The 24,269-nt window shown below is 44.4% G+C and overlaps 1 protein-coding gene across 2 annotated transcripts; it reads right to left on the reverse strand.

Annotated features, from left to right (window-relative positions):
• Positions 1 to 854: 854 nt before the first annotated feature.
• Positions 855 to 22,535, reverse strand: LOC121493802 (60S acidic ribosomal protein P1-like). 2 transcript variants are annotated; one of them, XR_005988563.1, is made up of 5 exons: positions 17,754 to 22,535; positions 17,303 to 17,409; positions 5,387 to 5,431; positions 4,513 to 4,649; positions 855 to 1,502 (listed from the first exon to the last, which is right to left on the reverse strand). XR_005988563.1 is itself a non-coding variant. In XM_041760053.1 (3 exons), the coding sequence occupies exon 3, from the start codon at positions 10,462 to 10,464 to the stop codon at positions 10,120 to 10,122; it is 345 nt and encodes a 114-aa protein (XP_041615987.1). In that variant the 5' UTR covers positions 10,465 to 10,594; positions 17,303 to 17,409; positions 17,754 to 22,535; the 3' UTR covers positions 7,128 to 10,119. The 2 variants fall into 2 exon arrangements, 1 of the variants encoding a protein (XP_041615987.1); XM_041760053.1 differs by lacking the exons at positions 855 to 1,502; positions 4,513 to 4,649; positions 5,387 to 5,431 and adding an exon at positions 7,128 to 10,594.
• Between the last annotated feature and the right edge of the window lie 1,734 nt (positions 22,536 to 24,269).

Here is a 24,269-nt window from a genome sequence, read left to right on the forward strand (position 1 = left end):
TACCTACCAGGCTCATCCCAAGACTCCACAGAGAATGAGACTTCCAAATTACCTCAGCCATTAGTTCTAAACCACTTGCCTTGACCTGTTTCCTGTTCTACATCCCAACATATTCCCAAGTTCTACTGTCATTGACTGATTTCCTGTTTGTGGAATTGACTTATCACCCTGGCCCAGTACCTGGTCCCATCCCCCCATGCTACCTGTGCTTCCTTCCCACCTGCCCCTGCCCCTCTCAACCTAGAAGACCCACCCATGTTCCATGCTGCTGGCAGACATACAACTGAGCCATGGGTACCCCTGCTTGGTTTGCTCTCTCTTTGGATCTGTCTCTGCTCATATTCGTCACTTACTATCTCTCCCATGGCCTCCCCGTTTGCTTCAACTTTGTCTCCAGTTTCCATCCTTGAAATCATCCCTTTAGCTTAACTACAGAGTCCAGCTTTTCCCATTTCATCTTTTGGCCTCCCTCTCTTAAGCTTCACTTGTGACTCTTCTTACTTACAAGATCTTCAACTCAGGGACACCTGGGTGGCTCAGTGGTTGAGCATCTGCCTTCAGCTCAGAGTGTGATCCCAGAGTCCCAGGATCAAGTCCCACATGTGGGTCCCCTTGAAGAGCCTGCTTCTCCCTTTGCCTGTGTCTCTGCCTCTCTCTGTGTGTCTCTCATGAATAAATAAATAAAATCTTAAAAACCAAACAAACAAGATCTTCATCTCAATCTGGCTCCAGCTCTTAAAAGTGTAGTAGTTAGAGTAATGCTAGCTGCTGTGACAAGCAAATCCCAACTTTTTTTTTTTTAAGATTTTATTTATTTATTCATGAGAGATACACATACAGAGAGGAGACAGAGACATAGACAGAGAGAGAAGTAGGTTCCTCACAGGGACCCCAGATGTGGGACTTGATCCCCAGACCCTGGGATTGCACCCTGAGCATGAAGGCAAATGCTCAACCACTGAGCCACCTAAGCATCCCAAATCCCAACATTTTAGTGGCTGAACATAATAAAAGTTTGTCACTCATATAACAGTCAAATGGGAGTTTTTCTGGCCCAAATGCAGAACCCAGGCTCCTTCCTATGGCTCTAGCCTTGGAATTCTCCTTACCCAGCTAGTCAGTAGCACAAAAGAGAAAGTGACAAGGAACCACTGCTTCTTAACTGCCTTCCAGCCTGGAAACAACATGTGCCACTTCCACTCACATTCCATTGGTAAGAGCTAATCATGTATTGCCAGCTAAATGTAAGAAAGGTTAGGATATGTAGTCTGTGGGTGAGGTGCCACCACCTCAGGGACAGAATCATGACATGAAAGGGAGAGCCTGAGCTGTGGGAGAGCTGCTGGCAATCTCTGCCCAGCACATAGTCCAAACAGGGGCCCAGGTGGATGCTTCCCTGGCTGAGCTGGTGGTACTGGTCCCATGAGGTGTGGAAAGAGAGTTGCACACTTTTCTCCAGGATTATGGAACTCTCCACAGCAACTGACAGAAACCCAAGTCAGCTAAGGAAAAAAAAAAAAAAAAAGGCATTTTAGGCTCTTGTAACTGAGAAGTTCAGGGGGTTGAAGTGGCCTACAGGACAATTAGATCCAGACATAAATATTGATGTTAGGTCCCTCTTTCTCCATTTCCATATCCCAAGGCACCTTCTCCTGTAGATCTTTTCCACTTAGCAGAGAAAGTGGCTGACAGCTATCCTTGTATCAAAATCTTCCCAATTCCATGTTCTCAAAGGCAAAAGCCCCTTCTCCAGCTTCAAGCTTTAAAAACCACATGAAGGCCATTGGCCTGGCAGGGGTCACAGGATTTCCAGGAAGTAGATGAACTCTGAACTCCTTTCCCACCACATTGGAGTGATAGCCAAGCAGCTTCCTTAGGGAAGTAGGCACTACAGTACAGCAAAAGCAATAAATACACAAATCTTTGACTGCACAGCCTCTGCTTATACCCATACGGTCACCTCAGAGTCTGGGCCTCCATGTAGGTCCCGGGAAGCAGCCTCCCAAGACCAGAGTATTCACTGTGGACTATTTTGGTCAAAGCCATGGTTTCCATAAGATGTAATAGGATCTGCACGACTTCCCATGAATTCACCAGACTTGGAAAAGGCCTGTGGATATGTTTTTTACAAGACCTGAAGACCTAGTAAGCTCCATCAAGTTCCACCAAAGGGATATATATATATATACACACACAAGAGGAAATATCATCAGAAAATTAATGGTTTTCAGGCAGAAATTTACTTTAAATGCTGAAGGACATCCTTTATTCATCCATCCAACAAATAATTACTAAGCCACCACAATATGCACAGCTTGGAGTCAGGTGCTGCTCATGCAATCATAGTGAATGAAGTTCAAGTACTGTGGCCTCAGCAAGCTTAGAGTCTCTAGTACATAAGGAAACACAGTTGAGGCAAAATGTGATACCACAGCCAAGTCTGTAAGATAGCTCTGTTACACAAACAAACAAATAAACAAAAGACACCCTGAGCCCTGAGTATGGAATAAGGAGCTTCTCAAGAATGGAAGAAATTCCTGAGATGCTAAATAAATGAAGGTAGGAATTAGGAGGAACTAGCCCTCAGAATATCTTGAATTCATGATATGTGGCAAAGCACTTCTGGAATGCAGGTATTACCAGTATACTACCTGGCCAGGTTGGCTATTTGGACAAGCCACCCTCTGGCTCCTTCCCCGAGTGCTACTTTGTTTTGGATGATTTTTCCCCCCATGAACACACATTTCCAATTCTCTATTTTTGTTTAAAGACTTTATTTATTCATGAGAGATACATGAGAGAGAGAGAGGCAGAGACACAGGCAGAGGGAGAAGCAGGCTCCATGCAGGGAGCCTGACGCAGGACCCAATCCTGGGTCTCCAGGATCATACCCAGGGCTTGAAGGCGGCGCTAAACCGCTGAGCCACCCGGGCTGCCCTCCAAATCTCTATTGTTAAACCAATGGCAATTGTTCTACATTTTCAGAAACTTACTATACTATTATTACAAAAAGTAAAGAAAACTGTACAGTCTAGCTCTTGATTATTTTAATAAACTTTTTATTTTGGAATTATTTTAGATTTACAGAAAAGTTGAAAAGATAATACAGAGAGTTCCTATAGACCCTTCACCCAGTTTCTCCTAACAGTACGTCTGTCAAAACTAAGAAACCAATACTGGCACACTACTAATTAAACTCTCTACTTTATTGTGATTTTGCCAGTTTTTCTACTAATGCCCTTTTTCTGTTCCAGGATTTTCTGTGTACAGGATACCACATTGCATTTTGTAACTTTTTGTTGTTGTTGTTGTTTATAAATATTTCATGAATGTTCCAAAACACCTTCGCTCTGCTACAGGTGAGACTCCTGATGATGGAAGCTGATGAACTACCTACCTAAGTGAGCACGTGATTTACAGTTTCCAAACACCTGGATATCAACCAGAAAGATTCAGTAGGGAATAGCATGATCACTCAGCCAGAGGCTCCTTAGGATTCTTACTTTCCTTTTTCCTTTTCCTCTTCCTTCCCTCCCTAAAGACCTTCTACAGGGTATGGATGCTCAGGATAAGAGAAGGGGATTGAGAGGGTCCCATCATACCACTGCAAATGCATTTTGTAGCTCTTGATCTTTAAGGACTATTATTCTTCAGGCATGGGTCAATTCTGCCCCTTTTCCTCCTTGCTGCCAATGCTTTTAGACATTTCATGGTTCATTAGCACCTGCCCTAGAGTGTGAGCAGGAGAAGGAAACAATTTTGAAATGCAAATTAGCCAAATGTTGTTATTTATTGGTTGGTGGCCATTAGCTCAGTTGCTAATAAGGCCAAGGTTATTGGCTTCATCTCTGCAAATGAGTCAGCTGGCTTTGCAATGACAGGGGAAATTTTGACCTGTGACCATTATTTGCTCCCTCAACCCTATCTAGCTTCTCTTAAATGCAAATCTTTTGTCAGAGTGGGGCAATGGTGGGAGTGCCTATACTCTTACTTTGCAACGTAAAGTGTGGTTCATGGGGCAGCCCTGGTGGTTCAGCGGTTTAGTGCCGCCTTCAGCCCAGGTTGTGATCCTGGAGACCCAGGATAGAGTCCCAAGTTGGGCTCCCTGCATGGAGCCTGCTTCTACCTCTGCCTGTGTCTCTGCCTCTCTCTCTCTCTCTCTCTCTGTGTGTGTGTGTGTGTGTGTCTCATGAATGAATAAATAAAATCTTCAAGTAAAATAAAGTGTGGTTCATGGGCCATCAGCAGAAGCATCACCTGAAGCTTGTTAGAAATGCAGATTTTCAGGCCCCACTTGGGTCTAAGAATCAAAATCTGCACTTTGACAGGATCCCTGGATGATGAAGAAGCATGCCCATTCAACAAATGTTTATTGAGAGCCTACCCTATGTAGGTGGTTTGAGTCTCGGAAGAGAAAAGGAAGCACATCTCACTATTATAGAGCATACAGCCTAGTAGGAATTCCAGACAAGCAAAATGATAATTACAGTTACAAAGGCATTTGTAGGGTACCTGGGTAGCTCAGTCAGTTGGGCATTCGACTCTTGATCTCAGCTCAGGTCTTGACCTCATGGTCGTGAGTTTGAACCCCATCTTGTACCCTCTGCGTTGTGCTCCATCCTGGTTGTGCTCCACACTGGGCATGGAGCCTATTTAAAAAACAAAACAAACACACACACACACACACACACACATACACACACAGAACAAAGGCATCTACAATGATAGGGCACTGCTGGAGAACAAGAAAGGGCCTAATCTTGAACTGGGGACCAAAGGATTTCCAGAGAATATCATATTTGAGGTGAGACCTAAAGAATAAGATTTAGCCACTTGAAAGAGGAAGTACAAGGGATGAGGGTGGAGGAAAAGCAGGTTGGAACAGAGGACTCTGAGGCAAAGAAGACCATGGTGTCGGGATCCCTGGGTGGCGCAGTGGTTTGGCGCTTGCCTTTGGCCCAGGGCGCGATCCTGGAGACCCGGGATCGAATCCCACATCAGGCTCCCGGTGCATGGAGCCTGCTTCTCCCTCTGCCTATGTCTCTGCCTCTCTCTCTCTCTCTCTCTGTGACTATCATAAATAAATAAAAATTAAAAAAAAAAAAAAAGACCATGGTGTCTCCTGAGAATTACATAAAGGTAACATGGCTACAACATCCAAACATTGGGAATGTTTGGTGGGGATGATCCAGAGATTTCCTTCTCTCTGTATTCTATAGCATCATCAACACATATTATTGAGCACAAACTATATGCTGGGTACTGTGTTAGGTGTTGAGGATATGGGTAATAAATGTCACCATCCCATTAGATATGGGACTCCAGTCCAGGTCAGTTAGAGATTGCAATTACCCAAACAAATGGATAAAAGAGGCCTCATACTCACCACTCAAGGATCCCTCCAGATGCAACAGTCCAAGGGAACCTAGGCCTGTGTTCAAATAGGGTCAGGAGAATATGACAAATGTTGAGGGGTTAAGGGAAGAGGTCCCAGCTAAAGCATCCTATAAATAAAAGGGTATGTGAGTCCCATAGAGCCAGGAGGTGATGCCAAGGTCAACATCAGGCGGGAGGGGAGAGGACATATGTCAGTTTTCTATTGCTGCATAACAAATTGCCACAAACTTAGTGGCTTAAAATGACACCCATGTATTAGCTGGCAGTTGACTTCTGTAGGTCAGAAGTCTAGTAGGTGCAGTTGGGCTTTCTGCTTAAGTTCCCACAAATCAAGGTATCTACAAGCTGAGCTTTTATTTGGAGGCCCCAGGAAAGAACCCACTTCTAAACTCCTCCAGGTGTTGGCAAAACCCAGTTCCTTGTGACGGTAGAACTGAGGTCTCTGGTTCCTTGCTGGCTGCCAGCCAGGGTCCACCTCTGCTCCCAAACAGTGCCCCCTCTTTCTCAAGCAGCCTGTTACATCTTCAAAGCTAGCAACAGTACATCACATCTCCCATGTGCTCTGAATCTCTAACTTCCTCTTCTGCTGCAGGCCACAGAGAGCTCTCCTCTCTCAAGGGGCCAGGAGATTAGACCACACCCACCTGGATAATCTCCCTGTGTTATATAATATACCACAACCACAGGTAATCTCTCATCCTATTCAAGGGTTCAGAGTATTAGGAAATCTATGGGTGTGGGGTGGGAGACCATTTCAGAAATTCTGCCTTCTACAGGAGCTAGGAATATACATGGAGGTTTGGAATCCTAACTGGCAGGCCTTGGTCAGCCAAAGTTTCCAGAGACTTGTGGCTAGGGCAGAAACGGAATCTTCATAATCATGAGCCCCTGGGAGGCATGCCTGTGCACCGCTGTGATTGCACACCTTGAGAGTTCTCATACTGACCCATGTTTTATCTGATCTCTTGTAGGTTTCTGATGGTCATGGTTACTTCTGGGGCCACATTCTTTTTTTCACCTCAATTAGATCAGTCTGTGAATCTTCTCACCATCCTGATAAAGGGGCCCTGTTTTGTCCCACAAAAGTCCAGATCTGGAGCTCAGTCCCATGCCTGCCTTGGCAAAAAAAAAGTCACTCACTGTGCTGTGGTGGGAATAGCAGATCTTACTGAGGTTTGAGACATGCACCCTGTAGTCCTCCTGATAGCACTTCAACATCTCTCTCCTTTGAGGACTTTTGTGACACTGGTTCTTTCCACCTCTCATCTCTGACTTCCCTTCTCCCACTGCTTTACTTTGTTCTACCTCTCAAGAGCCAACCCGTTTCTCCCTTTATCATATGCACAGTGGTTCCATTTCCCCCAGCTCCAGACCTTCTTTGCACAGCTGATGGATTTTGGCTAAAGTTTTGGTGTCACCACATCTAAGGATCTACCAGATTTAGCCATTAAGTCAAGAGTCTTTGTCTTCCTGTGGGAATGAGGGTAAAGGCGGTTTTCTTCTTATTATTTCATATGCTAGGGACAGAAGTGCCCAGTGTAATAGGGGCACAGGGGTGGAGCACCTCACAAGCAGGTCAAAGAGGTCTAGATATGAACAAGAAGCAGTCCTCCTCTCTGCCGTTCCATCAACAGGGCCCTGCCTGAAAAGGTGTTTCGTCTTCTCCACTTGCTTGACTCTTAATCTTCTCTCAAGGTCCATTTCTGTGCTCCTTCCTCACTTCCTTTTTCTTTTTTTTTTTTTAAGATTTTACTTATTTGAGTGGGGGGGAGGGGCAGTGGGAGAGGGAGAGAATCTCAAGCAGACCCCACACTGAGTGTAGAGCCCAACACAGGGCTTAAGTTCTGCAGCAAGAGGATATAAAAGCATACTTTTTCACTAAATAGACTCTCAAGAAATATTCTCATGCTTGACATCCAAACTGCAAAGAATTGAGGGGTCTGGAGCCATGTGCCTTTTAGCACATGGGCTTTTCTAGGGTAATAATGTTCCCAAAGCGTAATACATATATGCCTAATGATACATATATCTCCCTCTATGGGAGGATTTTAGATAATACCCAGGTGAATATTTACACAATTCTAATAGATGTGTATTTATTTTAATGTATAGTAGAAAATTTACAGGTAGCATATCAGACCTGATTTCATGAATCAGTGACTTGATGATTTACATAACATTAATTGTTCATAAACAATTATTCACAAACATTACTGTTTATGGCAAGGCTAGAGTTAGAGTGGATAGGAAGTACTCCAGCAGAACATGTTAATTGATTTTGTGGAAAATACTCTGTAAATAACAGATAGATTGCACACAGCTTTGGCCAAAACCATGAGGATGGCATTCAAATGACTGAGTTTGGGAAACTCTTTCCCAGTGACTCATTCTTGTGAATCCCCTCACTGTAAATATAGGGGCAGGGAGCATTTGAGACCAAAAATCCTGTTCTCCAATCTGTACCAGATATCACACCCAAAGACCACTATTCCTTTTAATTCCAGATATTACTGAAAGTCTAAACTGTTCTGCAGAGAGAACACCCAGAGCCTGCAAGTAGGTTATCACACGTCAAGGCTGGATCAGCCCATCAGTGGCACCAAAGGGTGGGGTGGGAAGGAGAAACTGCAAAATAAGCCTGGCTCCAGGAACAGCGTGTATTCAGTACAGAGCCATAAGTTCAGAAATACCAGACTTGGGTGTGTTTGTTATGGAGACTTACTGCAGTGAAAGGGAGGGTAAGAACCCAGGATTACTCTCCCCAAAGGGAAAGCTGGAAAAGTCATCTCCCAAGGGTCCCTGTCAAAAGCCACAAGCCTCAGACACACTGACAAAATAAAGGGACAGCTAGGAGCCACCCTACCTCTTTGTCCTTATTTTTATCCCTCAGACCTCAGAAGAGATACTGCAGATATATGACTCTAAATGTAATGAGTACAAATTGCAACTACTCCAAAGCTATACCTTGATAATGCTTAACTGCAACAGCAGGGAGATAAGACAAGAAACTGGACTAGAGGACATTTAGAAAAAAGGGTCTAATAGGTCAGTGATTTCTAAACACCCGTCTACAGACCAGTGTCCAGCTGGCTATAGAATAATCACCTATATCGAGGATGGGTGTGTGTTTTTTAAAATTTTTTCCAGCTTTATGAGATATAATTGACATATAACATTGTGTAAGTTTAAGGTGTATGATGTGTTTATTTGATACACTTACATATTGCAAAATGATTACCACCATAGTATGGGTGTGTGTTTTACTCTCCATCACCACCCAGGCCACGTTCTGGTTCAAGTCAGAAATGATATCTCAGAATTGGTGTTTTTAACAAGGTGCCCAATGCTTCTAATGCTCAGTCTAGTTTGCAAACTACTTTTTGAGCTTTGTGCCTCACGTCTAGTTGCTTCCTTCCTCTTCCCACTGGCCTAGCCTGGCCCCCTTCTTCCATGCTGGGTGATTCTAACAGCTTATAACCCATCTCTTACCTCGGTCTTTCTTTAAACACTTTAGAGCCAAACCAATAACTATAAAGGATAGAAAAAGCATATGGGAAGGAGAAACAGAGTTTAGTGTTCAAAAAGAGCTTTCCCTCTTGGGAAAAGTCATATAACCTCTCAAAACTGCAATTTTCCTCATTTTTTAAAGATAGGAACTAATAAATGTGCCTACATTACTGGGTTGTTGTAAGGATCAAACGAACCTATTGATTCAAATACCTAGGAACATGTGATCTATGTTAATCACATCGTTTCTATGCTTAGAAGCATTCAGTGGCTACTAGAGCATATTGCCTGGCCAGTATATCCTCCTTTGAGAACTGTCTCCCTTTCCCTGTTCTGCAAAATTCTGGAGGACAATCAATCCCAAATCCTCTGAGGTGGGCACATGACCCAAACTAAGCCAAGCAGATACTTCTGGAAATCTGCATTTTCAGTGGGGATTCAGGGATGGGAGGTTTGAGGTTGAGTCATGAGTTCATCCTCTGGAGATCCCCTCTAGCCTGGTCAGTTCTTCCTTCAATTCTGTAAACTCCCAAGGGTCCTTCCAACAGATTGCCCATTTTTTCTCTTCAGTTAACCCAGAATTGGTTCCTGCCTCTGAAACCAAAGAGCTCTAATTAATACAGCTCATCATCTACAGAACGAAGCATGCAAACTTCTCATCCTATGTTACAGATTCTCCACATTGTGTTTATATCTCACTTGATGGTTCTTCCCTAAGCTTAAGCCTCTATATAACAATCCCTGGGAGCTACTATTATGCTATTTGCATTTTATGGGCAAGGAGGGTGTCTAACTCATTTCCCATGCTAGACAGTTTGATGTATTTTGATCAGATTTAATTGAGAAACAGCTCATTTAAAAATAACAAAAGGCATTCTGTGGCTCAGAGCAGAAATGGTTGCCAAAGACTAAGATTATAGAGAATCTGGATATAAACCAAGTTCTGGGGATTTTTTTTTAAAGATTTTATTTATTTATTTATTTGAGTGAGTGAGAGAGAGTCCAGATACGAGTGGGGGGTGTGGCAGAGAGAGAGGGACTAGAAGACTCCCTGCTGAGCAGGGAACCCTAGGCAGGGCCCATCCCAGGACCCCAATATCATGACCTGTGCTGAAATCAAGAGTTGGAATCCCAACTGACTGAGCCACCCAGGTGCCCCTCTGGGGATTTTTTTTTTTTTAAGAGTTCAGCTTTTATTGAGCAGCTTATAGAAGTTTAGTCAAAAAGACCAAAGCCTATGTCATCATCAGACTCCTCAGATTCTTCTTTCTTTGCTTCCACGTTTTTCTCCTTGGCTGGGGCAGCCCTGGTGGAAGGAGCAGGACCTCCTGCTGGTGCAGCGCCAGCTGCTGAGTTGGGTCCACCAGCTACTACAATGCAGATGAGGCTCCCAATGTTCACATTGGCCAGGGCCTTTGCAAACAAACCCGGCCAGAAAGGTTCAACATTCACACCCACTGTTTTAATGAAGGCATTGATCTTATCCTCCATGACGATCACCTTGTGGTTGTGCACGAGGAGGGCTGAGGCAATGCAGGTGAGCTCCAAGACAGAGGCCATCAGGAGGGCCAGGGCTGAGCGGGCGCTGCTGGGTGTGGTGCTGGTCACCTGATGAAGTGAGGGCCTCACCCCAACGCGGCCTTAACTTCCTCGGAAGGACTGAGCACCTTGGCGGCCCCTGAGGAAAGCTCTGGGGATATTTTTAAAGCATATTCTAAAGGTATATTCTAGTCCTTTGGCTAGAAATTAGATTTGGAAGTTTAAGATCGAGGACCCAAACAAACTAGCCCATGGTGGCCAATGAGGCCAAACACCTTTGGGTTTATATAATATAACCCTCTGGTTTATGCATTTTGATGTTCAGAAAGGTTCTTTGTACCATCAGGACATTCTGATGACCCAGGGAATCTTGCTCATATGTAGGAGGTTTTGAGAACTTAAATCAAGCAAACTATACTTTTTTTTTTTAACAATAGAAAAGGAGTGCAGATTCTTAACTGATCACAAATAAAATTAAGAAATGAGATTTTAAGTTGATTTTAAATTGGTCTAGTGGCAAGACTATTAATAAATTCTCTCTCCTTTCCTATCTCTTCTGCTCCCTCTGCTAAATTAGCTCCATCACCAATTAGCCATTGCTATCTGGGTCCACATTCACCAGAGATTTTTTTACTCCCTGAGAGTAGAGAGAGGTAAGGATTAAGGTAATTTCTCTTTCCAGAATGATGCAATGAACAAGCCTGCCTTGGAGTCCAATAAACTTGGGTTTATAACCTGCTCTGACACTTGTTGGGTAGTTTAACTTGGAGTAACTTAGTCTCAGTTTCTTTATCTGTACAGTGGGGGCAATAAAGCTGGCTCCCACCTCCAAGATTCTGATTCTGTTGTTGGCTGCAGATCCTTGGAATTTTGTTAACAATTGTTTGTTATGAGGATCAGATGTATGCAAAGTCCCAGAACAGTGCCTGGTACTGTTCATAAGTCAGTGTTCATTAAATGTTCCTTTCCCTTCTCCTTTGATGCTCTCTTCCCTAATACCTTCCATTCATTTCCATTCTAGATCTCTGATCATGTTTTATACAGGAAATATGTACATAAAAATTCTTGATTTTAAGTGTGTAAACATATTCTATGTACATATTCACTCATTTGTTCAACAAATAATTACTGGGAATCCCTTTGTGCCAGGCACTGTGATAAACCAGTTATACAAGTTCCCTGTTCTCATAGAGCTCATTCTCTAGTAGGGGGGTATTCCCTGGGATGAGATAGGAAGCCACAGGTATGGAGAAAAAGGACCAGATGGACCATTCAGCGAAGGCTTCTCTAGAAAGGACAGCTCTGAGGCCCAGAATGAAGCAGAGCCAGCCACCAACTAGAGCACCCCAGGCAGAGGGCACAGCAAGTGCAAAGCCCGAGGGAGTGGGGACAGCTTGGTGCTTTTGAGAAACAGAAAGCGTCTGGTTCCAGGAGGGATGGGAATGAGAGGGGGAACAGCAGGGCACTGTTGGTCATGGTGAGGTGTTGGGATTGACATGGGACACAGTGGAGATGTTGAAGCAGGGAAGGAATGGGATCTGATTTAGGTTTATTTATTTATTTTTTAAAAATCTGATTTATTTATTCATGAGAGAGGCAGTGAGAGAGGCATAGACACAGGCAGAGGGAGAAGCAGGCTCCCTGCAGGGAGCCTGATGCGGGACTCTATCCTGGGACCTCAGGATCATACACTGAGCCAAAGGCAAACATTCAACCACTGAGTCACCCAGACATCTCCGATTTAGGTTTAAAAAACACCACTCTGGCTGCTGTGTCTCAGAGTGAATTACAGAAGGCCAGGATGGAAGCAAGTCCACATGACTACATATACATGATACCAGGCATGTGGACTCCTAGAGTTAGAAAGGAGGGCAGAGCGGCTCCAGCCCAGAGGTATGGGAATTCCTGGGGGTGAGGGCAGTCACCAGCCTGGGGAACACTGGTCCTCACCCCCACTGGCACATTACAATCACCTGGAGGCATGGTTAAAATTCCAAGGATCCACAGCCACTGCCATGGGCCAAGAGAATCAGAATCTCATAAATGGGGGCTGGGCTTATAGGATTTTCTTTACAAAACTTCCTAGGATATTTTACATGCAACCAGAGGTGAGAATCCCTGGGTCAGACATCCAATTACTACCCCTCCCTCCACTCCCTTTACCACGCTCACCATCAGCTAAGGCAAATCTCAGCAAAGGGAGGGAAGGAACATGGACGCAGATGCAGGAGCCCTAGTAGGAAACCAGTTGTCAGGGGGCTCTGGGGGGCTCAGCTGGTGAAGCTTCAGACTCTTGATTTTTGTTCAGGTCGTGATCTCAGGGTGGTGAGATAGAGCCCTGTGTGGAGATCTCTGCTCAGCAAGGAGTCTGCTTGGGATTCTCTCTCTCCCTCTCCCTCAGCCTCTCCCCCTGCTTTTGTGCCGTGCATTTTCTCTCCCTCAAATAAATACATTAATTTAAAAAAAGAAAAGGAAAAGGGTTGTCAGGCTTCTGGGCATACCCTCCAACCCCCTGCAGGGCCCCATTCTCTAACAGATCCTCACACCCAGGGGCACTGCATGTGAAACTCAGAGCGCAGCCTCCAAACCAAAGTTCCCTGGAAGGAAGGTAAAGTGATGAGTGTCCTCCCTGACCCAGTCCACATGTATTACCAGAGAATTTGAGCACTGGAAGGGGCTTTCACATAAGTAGTTAAATTCTAACTTAGCCACAGGTTGGCGGGGGTGAGGGGGCCAGACACTAAATATGACCAGTCTTGTATTTCTGGAGCATTCTTAGAAGCTTGAGAAGGGGTGGGAAATTTATCACCTCCATTCTGGCAGCCTCTGTGCTCCATAATTTATAGTCCTCACAAAAAACTCTGTGAAACAGATGTTGTTATTCTTTCAGAGATTAGGTAGCTGAGATTCAAAGAGGTAAATTAACTTGGCCAAGGTCACACAGCTGGTCAGTGCCAAAGGCCCAAGGAAAACTGAGTCAGCCTTGCACCAATGCTGAGGCCCTATCCACCACTGCACTGGGCTCCCTCTTGGTATCTTTCTCTAGAATCTTCCTTCAGTGGAGGGATAATCAGCATCACCCCATTCCCCACATCACCCCATTTGAGTTAAGGAGCCAACTTTACAATTCCTGCTACTCTTCACCTAGCACTTTGTGCCCCCTACCAGTACCCAGCCCCTCTGTCCTCTTTCTCCCCCATGTTTGCTACAAACCCCGACCAGAGCACAAAACAAGTCTGCAGTATTAAGAAAGAACAAAGTATGGAGGTTAAAAGGTGGTCCATTTTGCTGACATGTTTTGATGGAGGAGAGGAGAGAGGGAACTGTTTTTACTCTTCTGTCTTATTGTATGGCTGGTTGCTTGGCCTGGACACTCTGCATGCACTCTCAACGGTGAGAAATTTCCCAACTACTCAAGGCCTTCAGCGATTTCTCATTTTAGGCTGAGCCCCTACAGTTAGCACTTACATAGGAAATCAGTTTATCCTGTAAGGTTCTCTTGCTGTTGCATAGGAACATGTTGTAACTAGCCCCTCCCCACCCACTCACCCTCACAGCCCCTGTTAGTTAAACCAAGGGGTTAGTTGTTGTTGTTGTTAAGATTGATTGTATTTGAGAGGGAGAGAGAGAACATAGGGTGGGGGGAAGCAGAGAGAGAAACAGACACCCTACTGAGCAAGGAGTCCAACACTGGATTCAATCCCAGGCCCCCTGAGATCATGACCTGAGCCAAAGGCAGATGCCTAACCTAACATACATACACACAAAACATATTTATACATTTTGTGTTCTCAACACTCAAGTCGCTAATGGTTCTCGTTGACTAAGTCGTGGACCGTGTCATATGCGGGGACCACTCAATTTACACCTGAAAGATGGCACCACATCTACTCCTAAACCTCACTAGAGTGTGGGAGAAAGAAGCCATTCTTCCCAGTGTTTGCTTTCAAGGCAGAATTCAATCCCTGGAGGTAGCCACTCCTATAACCACATTCCTCCCCCACCTGAAGGAAGCCTGAGGCTCTTGGCAGACCCTTCCCCCTCCACCTCCCCCAGGAACTCTGGAACTAATGTCTTTATCTCAGGCTCTCTGCCAGGTCCTTTATGAATCTTATCTTAGTTCACTTTCACAGCATACCTAGGCAGTATTAGTCCCATTTCAGTGCTAAGGGCACTCAAGATTGGAAAGGGTAAGTAACTTGTTCCAAGGCATAGACAGCTAATAGCAGAAATGGGATTAGAACCCAAGTGTACTGGGCCACAAAGCATCAGAGCCTCTGATAGTTCTGTGCTTCAGCTCAACCAGATTCAAGGCTCTTCAAGGTGGAGACCAGGTTTGGGTTCCCCATAGGCCCTAGCATAGGGCAGAGGCACAGTGAGTGTTTGCTCAGTAAATTGTCAGAGGAAGTTTACCCTGATTACTTATTGTGTGAGAACCAGTATTGGGGAAAGAGGAAGTGTTTACGTAGTGATAAGGCCTGTGTGCCTGATAGTGGCCCCATGCCCTTGGCCAGAGACAAGAAGTGGGAGGGTGGGCAGCAGAGTGGGGCAGGGTAGAAGGCCCCTCTCCAACAGGGGCTGATGGAAGATCTAGGGGTAGCCAAGAGACCTGGGATTTAGGGGAAGATGGGAGGGACATTTTGAAGGTTGACTGGTTGTTGGCTTCCCTGACATCCAGGCCTACAGATTTCTCCCACTTGAAGGAGCTACAGAAGCAAAGAAGGAAGAAGGAGGCAGGCTCCCAGTGGGTAGTGGAGGTTGCGGGAGAAACCAGTCCAAGTGGCTGTGTGTGTGAGAGGCAGGGGAGGGATTTAGGTTTGGGAGACCCTAGGTATAGATGTGAGATTTGAAGGAACTTCCAGGAAGATGGAGGAGAAACATGACTTGATTCAATACCTCTGAGAAGAGGGCATTTTCTTGGAGGGCCCCATACCAAGAAGGCAAAGCATGGAAGCACGGCTCAGAGGGATCAGAAAAGATGGGGTTTGGTGTGGGGAAACTGTGGGGGAGGTTTAGGAAGCTGGTTCAGAGGGATGTCTGGGTGGCTCAGTGGTTGAACATCTGCTTTTGGCTCAGGGCGTGATCACGGAGTCCTAGGATGGAGTCCCAAATGGGGCTCCCTGCGTGGAGCCTGCTTCTCCCTCTGCCTATATCTCTGCCTCACTCTCTCTGTGTCTCTCATGAATAAATAAATAACATCTTTTAAAAAAAGGAAGCTGGTTCAGAGAGATAGCTGGGCCTGATGAGGGTACAGAGAATGCCCTGCATGGGGTGGGGTGGGGTAAGAAGTGCAGGGAAACAGTGGGAGCAGGGACCCAAGTTGATACTTTATATCCACACCTCACCATTCTCTGACTGTGGGACTCTGGGGAAATATCTTAACCCATCTGGTTCTCAGTTTTCTTGGCCATAAAATGAGAGATAGTAGTAATACCAACTGCTTAATGCCATCGTTGTGCAGGTAAAATGAGATAAAGCATGTGCTGAGCTCAGCACAGTGCATGGAAAAGAAAAAGGCTCAATAAACATTAGGAGTGATTGATGTTGGTGGGATGATCAGAGTTTGCTCCTAAGAAGGAGGGATCTTGGAATTCAATGAAAGAAAGAAGCCACTGGCAACCTGTTCTGTTTCATGACAACGTAAGTTCACTGAGTGCATCCTATATGCCAGACACATACGTTCTATATTGCAGATGTTCTACTTCACGTAATCCTCCCCACAACCTAATGAGTAGGCACTATGCTTATCTTCATTTACACGGGGAAGCAGAAGCACAGAGGGTTTAGGTAAACAGCCTGAAGTCACACAGGGAGTGGGCAGCAGAACTCAGGCATTCAGACGTCAGGTCCACACTCGTGCATCCCATCAGCTTAAATGAACGTAAGACATCTAGAGACCCAGTCAAGAACAGGTCATAGGGTTCATGGCATACCATGGGGCTTCTCAAACCTCTGGGGCATCAGACTCTCCCAGGAGATGACCTTAAATGCACATGCCAGGACCCCATGCCCAGAAAGTCTGTTTTGTAGCAGGGATGGTAATAGGGGCTGGAGCAAGGAGGTCAGAAATTTGTATTCCTTAACTAGCCCCTAGGTAATTCTGATGCAAGTGGTCTAAGGTAGGAAGAGAAGGCATGAACAGTGCAAGAATAACTAGATGGCCCAGTGGGGATAATATCTGAGTGGCAATAATAATATCTGGTGAGAAGTGGCAAAGTTTCCTGGATAAGATGACTTTTAACCTAGGCTGGCTTTTGTTTTAATTGAGGTATAATTGATATATAACATTATATTAGTTTTAGATGCACAACATAATGATTCAGTATTTGTATACATTGCAAGATGATGACCTGAGATTTAAGCATGGGTAGGATTTTGTACACCTTTCTACCCTTCTCTATTTGGAGGCTGTATTGCTTTAAATTGTGTCCCCCAAAAGATATGTTGAAGTCCTAACCCCTGGAATCTGTAAATGTGAACTTTTTTGGAAGAAGGGTCTTTGCAAGTTAAGGATCTGGACCTGAGACCATCCTGGATTATCTGGGCAGATCCTAAATCCAAAGACAAGTGTCCTTATAAGAGACAGACAGAGGAAAGACACAGAGAGAAGTCTATGCAAAGACAAAGGCAGAGATGGGAGTTATGCAGCCACAAGTGAAGGAATGCATGGAGCAACCAGAAGCCAGAAGAGATGAGGAAGGATTCTCCTCTAGAGTCTTCAGATGGAGTATGTTCCTGCTGATACCTTGATTTCAGACTTCTGGCTTCCAGAGTGTGACACAGTACATTTCTCTTGTTTTAGCCTTCCAGTTTGTTATGGCAGCGCTAGGAATCTAACACATGCTTTTATCCTACTTACAACATTCATCCTGGAGAGGTCTTTTTGATTAGTCACTGAGCTGTGGAAGTCACAGCCTGTAGACAGCTCAGCCTTGCTTGCTGGATCCCCAGCCAGGACAGCAGGCCCTAAACGAGAGTAGTGGAGCACACCTGTTAATGACATGGTGGCATCACCTTTGCAAGCTTGTGACTTCTCCATTTCTCCTTGGACAGACTTATAAGAAGTCAAAGAAAGGCTCAGTCTTTTGGCTTCGCATTTTACAAAAGAGGAAGTCACACCTAGAAAGCATAATTTCCAGCCCAAGTTTACCCAGTAAGTGGTAGCAGGGCAGAGCCAGGACCCCATCTAGAAAATATGTCTCTTGTGGGATGTTCAGTCCGTGGCTGTCACTGTGGGCTTGCCATGAAGCCCTGGTTCTTATAATGCTGTAACATTGTTACTTTAATTTTACTTCAAAAGTCTCAATTACCTGCAACGATTTTGCTGGGTGGTGGGTCTTCTTGCCCCTGACCAACATGTGGGTGGTGGTGTTTGACCTCTGGCTTAGAGATTCTTCTGATGGTTCCCTTCCCCATAGCTGGGTCTTCTGCTTTAGGGATACAAGTTGAGCTATCTTTGGAAGCTGCTATCTGAAATGCAGAAGTTGGCCATCTGTAGAACTGAGAGCACTGGCTGTGGTCTGTGAAACACCAAATCTTGGAGAAGTACCTCTTTAGAAAAGTTATTAATACTTCCTTGTCCACGTGCCACAATGACTTTCTGCAAGGGAGAAGAAAAAGACTCCCTCATGTGCCTGCAGAGAGCTTCCTCCTCATCTGAAGCCCTTGCTTCTCATTCCTTCCTCTCTATAACACTTGAGCTGGTAGACTGTGGCCACCAAGGAATGAACTTTGTCCCCAAGCTGGTGTTCCAGGTACTCTACTTACCAGAGGACTAATTTCATGTTGTATTCTAGGAGAAAAGACAGCAGGACTTCAGCAGGAGAAATCAAACCAAGAAATATTGAGAGCACACTGCTTAAAAGCCACTGAAAGGCTAGGTGTTGAAAACAGGAATGCGGTTAGAAAGGGTTAAGGTGGAGCATTACTTTTCAATCCTGGATGCATGTTGGGTCCCAAAGAAGTTTTTAAAAATCCCAATGCCCAGGCTACACCCCATACCATTTACATCAGACTGTCTGATGGTGAGAGTCTGGCATCAGCATTTTTAAAATATCTTCAGATGATTCCAGCAGTCAGTAAAGTCAGGGAATCACTGAAATAATGTTATTCCTAGGAATTATACCCCGATATTCTGTTTTCAGAGGTGTAGGGTGGGTTCTAGGTGGGTCCTAGGCATTGGCAGTTTTTAAAAAGCTACTTTTATGATTCTAGGGTGCAGAGGTGATTCAAATTAAGTAGTGATGGGGAAGTCATATGGGCATTATCAAGGTTCCTGCAGTTGGTGCTCTTGTCCCATATGCATGGCCCATGTCTCTTACAAGTTGGAGCTTTTGTTGACTTTGAATGGGTTTTGGTGGATTTCAGAGACAGCTAATGATGGTGGACACGAGATGTTGACTGCTTAGTAGCCTATCAGAAAAGACATTGGGGAGAAAACCCAAAACATTCTCAATATCAAGAAAGAAGCCTGGAAACAGTGTCACTAGCTTTAAGATCCAGGTCACCCAGCTTTAAGATCTTAGAGTACTTTTGAAACAATCCCAAACCCACTGAGGATCTGCATGTGGACAAGCTTCAAGGATGGCTGTGTCGAGATGCAGAATGTAGCTAATGTTTGGGGGTAGATGCATTTGGCTCTCTGTTAATCCTCTGGAGGGTCTCAATCCTGGGGCTACTTCACAAAGCACTGAGTAATTTTCCCATTTCTTCTTTCTTTCTCAATACTTTTTTTCTTCTTTGTAGCAAATGTGGCTATAGACATAAGGTAAACAAGGGGCCTCTGCAGTCCCCATCTTACCTCCTTGACCCTATTCCTTCTCTCCTAGGGTCCCATCTTCACAGCTCTTTTTCTCTCTCTCTTGGTTCTTACATTCCAACTGGTCCAATGGATTTCTTTTTATCTCATTCCTGCCTTGAGATTTTGCCTTCCAGGACACCAGGACTTCATCTCTCAGCACTGGGTTCTAAGGCTGATGTTCTCCATAAACAAACTGCTTATGGGGCAGAGGAGATGCCTCCCATCTTCAACTCCCAGAGTTGACCTTTTCAACTTTGGTTTGCTCTCAAAGTATGTGGGTATTGGTGATGGTTCATGTGATGGCTTTTAAGCTTTCTGAAACTTACTCTTTGTGGATACATTTTATATCCTTTACTTACATTATCCCTAAAATTCTTCCTAATAATTTTTTTTGTTAAATCCAGACTTCTTAGTGCTCTCAGATCACATATATAATTAGACACATATATTATTAAAATATTGATCCTGGCAATCAGGATTTATAGGCTGTAACATGGACAGCAGGATCCTGATAGTTTATCTTGGCATGTTCTATAGACAACATTGATAGAAGGGCATTAATTTTCATGGACAGTTGGTGAGGGGTTCTTGTTTCCCACCTAGGAAGGTAAAAATTCAGCATCATGAGAATCTAGAGAGGAAGAGAAATCTTTTTTTTTTTTTCAAGTAAGTGACTTGAGAGGAGTTGCTAATAGATGCTACTGGTTTCACATCAACTATTGACATCTTCAGGGACATTCTGGAAGACTTAAATTCATTCAAGCACAAAAGTTGTATTATGAATATAAGTGAGGATAGAGAAAAGGAATCTAAAAACTTCTCAATAGGAACTAAATAAAAAGTGCCATGTCTTATCAAATGTAATGACAACTGAAAACTGGTTTCAGACAATTGTCTGAAAATTGGTGTGCAGTGAGGAACTCTCATTTCTATTCTCAACTCCAACACTGACTCATTGGATGGCTTGAGGCAAGTCACTTAATAGTTTTGGACCTCAGCTTCTCCATATGAAAAACAGCAATTAAAATACTAGAGGAACTAACATTTATTGAGCAATTGCTCTATGTTGATGAGCTAAGTGCTTTATTTCATGTTGTATTCATTCATTCATTCACTCATTCATTCACCAAGTATTTGTTAAGCACCCAGTATACACAGTATATTGTACCTGGCCTTGGGATATATCAAACACAAAGACCTTGCTTTCTTAGAGGTAAAATGCTTGTAGGGCTAGGTGATAACAAATAAGAAAAGAAAATATCAAGATACTCTTAAATAGCAATGTGTGCCTTATAGATAATAAAACTTGATCATGGGACAGTAAATAAGCTGGGGACAGTGTTACTTATGCAGGGTGGGCTCTCTATGAGAAACATTGGAGTTGGGACCTGAATGATGAAGAGCAGCCTGCAGAGTCCAGAGTCCCTGGGACAATATCTGGGAGAAAGCACTCTAGGTAGACAGTAGGTACAAAGTCCTTGCTGCCATGTGACTATAGATAGGAGAGTGGTTGGGTGGTGGGAGGGAGTGATCACTGGATAAAATGAGATTAGAAAGGTAGGCAGGAGCCAGACCACAGTGGCCTTTTGGGCTGTGATAAGGTATATGGGCTTTATTCTGATTGATCTGATCTACATTTTTTTTTTTGAAAAATCATTAAAAATGTATTAAGGAGCACAGTGGGGGCAAGAATAGAAGTAGAGACAACAGTAGAGAGGCTGTTTTCTTGCCTAGGTGAGAGAAGCAAACTCTGTAAGGGATCACATAGTAAACATTTTAGGTTTTGTGAGCCTCATGCTTTCTTGGGTGGTACAAGAACAGGAATTTGCATGCTGCATTGACCTGTCTAGCTGGGCAGTAGTTTGCCAAACCTTGGCTTAGAGAGAAGTAGAAACTGATTGTCATATATTTAGGACACAGAATGGGTAGGACATGCTGATGCTCAGTGTGGGGAGGGGGTAAGAGAAAGAGGAAACAAGGATGGCCTCAGTGAAGAAGTAGAAGGTGGTGCCATTTACTGAGATGGGGAAGAAGCAGATTTGGGAGTGGGGGGAGAGGGGAAATTAAGAGTTAAGTGAGTTTCCTATTAGTCATCCAATTTGGAGATGTCAAGTAGGGAGCCTGATATAGATTCTGGAGTTGAGAGGAGAGGTCAGGGCTGGCAATCCACATTTGGGAATTATTGGCCTATGGATGCATTTAAAGGCATGGGACTGGATGAGATCACCCCCAAGTGCAGCACAAAGGTTCTAGGAACAGGTCCAGGGGGACAGTAGAAACTAGAGGACCCATAGTAATCCTTGGAATCACTCTCTGGGTCAAAGAGTATGACACATGACAAATATTGCCAAATTGCTCTCCAAAAGAGTCTTTTGTATCTTCACAGAACCCATCTTGTTTTAGCTGTTTAAATACACACTGTGAAAAAAAAAACCACACTGTGAGAGGGACTGTACACACGAATGGGCAGAGACATCGAGTTAGGAATTCTTGACTGCTTCTGCATTGGAGCGAGGAGCCCTAAGCCACAATGGGGGATTAGGCCAGTTAAGGAGGCCTGGAGAAGGCAGAAGACGGAAGCACTGGCCACAGAATGGCCCAGCAAGTTTATTATAAATGCAGATTTTTTTAAAAAAAATTTATTTATTTGACAGAGAGACAGAGAGCACAAGCAGGGGGAGCAGCAGGAAGAGGAGAGGGAGAAGCAGGCTCCCCACTGAGCAGGGAGCCGGAGACTGTGAGACTGCAGAGACTGTGGAGGGCTTGGAGGGCTCAAGGCTCAATCCCAGGCCCTCAATCCTCATGACCTGAGCTGAAGGCAGACACTTAACCAACTGAGCTACCAGGCGCCCCCAAATGCAGATTAATAAGAGCTTCTGATTCAGTGTCTGGGGTGAGGTGTGTTTTAAACTGCTCCCTCTCATATCGGTGAAGGGTTGAGAAACCTGTGTGGCTAAGGGAAAATCTAGGTAAAAAGTGTGTCCTAGTGACATCTGTTCACCTCCAGAGGCCTGGGGAGCCTCAGGAATCTTGGGAACCTGAGTCTGGCTGGGCAAGTTTCAGGCTGATGGGATGGCAGAGACCGTGAGGCTAAGAAGAAACATTTTTTTCTGGTTGTGGGACACTTTCCATTTGATCTCTACTCCCCACAACAGATGTAAAAATAACACTTCTTTAACATAGATGCAGAAGTTTAAGTCTGGGCTCCCCAGGAGTATCTCCTCCACCCTCTAAGTCCACAGTACAGAGGGGAGAACAGTTTTGGATTTTATTTTTCTATGCTCTTTTTTTTTTTTTTAAAGATTTTATTTATTTATTCATGAGAGACACACAGAGAGAGAGGCAGAAACTAGGCAGAGGGAGAAGCAGGCTTCCTGCAGGGAGCCTAATGCGGGATTTGATCCCAGGACCCCACGATCATGACCTGAGCCAAAGGCAGATGCTCAACCACTGAGACACTCAGGTGCCCCTCTATGTTTTTATATGGAGACAATAACACATTTTTTTTTTTAAAGATTTTATTTATTTATTCATAGAGACACAGCTAGAGAGAGAGGCAGAGACACAGGCAGAGGGAGAAGCAGGCTCCATGCAGGAAGCCCGACGTGGGACTCGATCCCGGGTCTCCAGGATCACACCCCAGGCTGCGTTAAACCGCTGCGCCACCGGGGCTGCCCAATAACACATTTTTTAATTAATAAAAAGATATCCATTTTCTTCGTAAAACTGAAATCACACCTACACTCTAGATACAGTATGGATTAAATAAATTAGTGTGAAAACAACTAAGGAGTCATGGAAAGAATTTGCCATTAGTCCTTGGGCTAGGAGCTAAGGAATCAATCTTGCATTTACTGAGCCATTATTTATTATAGGCCAGGCCCTATTTTAGATTCAGAAGATAAAGCAGTGAACAAAATAGACAAAAATCTCTGCCTGTCACAAAAAAGATATCCTAACTAGGGACATAGGTTAATAAATAAGTAAAATGTATCCTGTATGAAATAGTGGTGAGGGCAGCCTCAGTGGCTTAGTGGTTTAGCGCCGCCTTCAGCCCAGGGCCTGATCCTGGAGACCCAGGATCGAGTCCCATGTCGGCCTCCCTGCATGGAGCCTGCTTCTCCCTCTGCCTGTTTCTCTCTCTCTGTGTCTCTAATAATAAAAAGAAGAAGAAGAAGAAGAAGAAGAAGAAGAAGAAGAAGAAGAAGAAGAAGAAACAACAGTGGTGAGTGCTAAATATATGGGGAAAATATGAAGGAGAGAATGGGAACAGGAAATAGGTGGAGGCAGGATAAATGAGAATATAGGACAAGAAAGCACACGTGGGCTGAGACTTAGGACAGTAAATCAATTTCTCGAAGTCTCAGTTTCTTTATCTGTAAAATAATAAATAATAGCACCTTCCTGAAGAAGGCACAGGCTCTCAAGACTGACTTTGTCATTTTTTTTTTAAAGATTATTTATTTATTTGAGACAGAGCCAGAGCCAGCACAAGCAGGGGGGAGGCATAGCAGGAGGACAAGCAGACCCCCTGCTGAGCATGGAGCCAAACTCTGGGCTCCATCCCATCAAGACCTGAGGTGAAGTCAGATGCTTAATCAACTGAGCCACCCAGGCGCCCAGACTGTGTCACATTTATACAACGGGATTTGGGGTATAAAAGCTCTTTGGCCTCTCAGGACTTCAGTTTCCCTGATGTATAAAATGAACAGACTTGGGATCCCTGGGTGGCGCAGCGGTTTAGCGCCTGCCTTTGGCCCAGGGCACGATCCTGGAGACCTGGGATCGAATCCCACGTCGGGCTCCCGGTGCATGGAGCCTGCTTCTCCCTCTGCCTGTGTCTCTGCCTCTCTCTCTCTCTCTGTGTGTGACTATCATAAATAAGTAAAAAATTATTAAAAAAAAAAAAAGAACAGACTTGCCCAGCCTATGGTGTTTGAAAATGTCAAGTGAGGTAATTATGTGAAGATATTTAAAAAGATGTAAGTTATTATATAAATGTAAGATAGAATTAAAACATACACAC

Source organism: Vulpes lagopus, chromosome 6, assembly GCF_018345385.1.
Source record: "Vulpes lagopus strain Blue_001 chromosome 6, ASM1834538v1, whole genome shotgun sequence".
NCBI lineage: Eukaryota > Metazoa > Chordata > Mammalia > Carnivora > Canidae > Vulpes > Vulpes lagopus.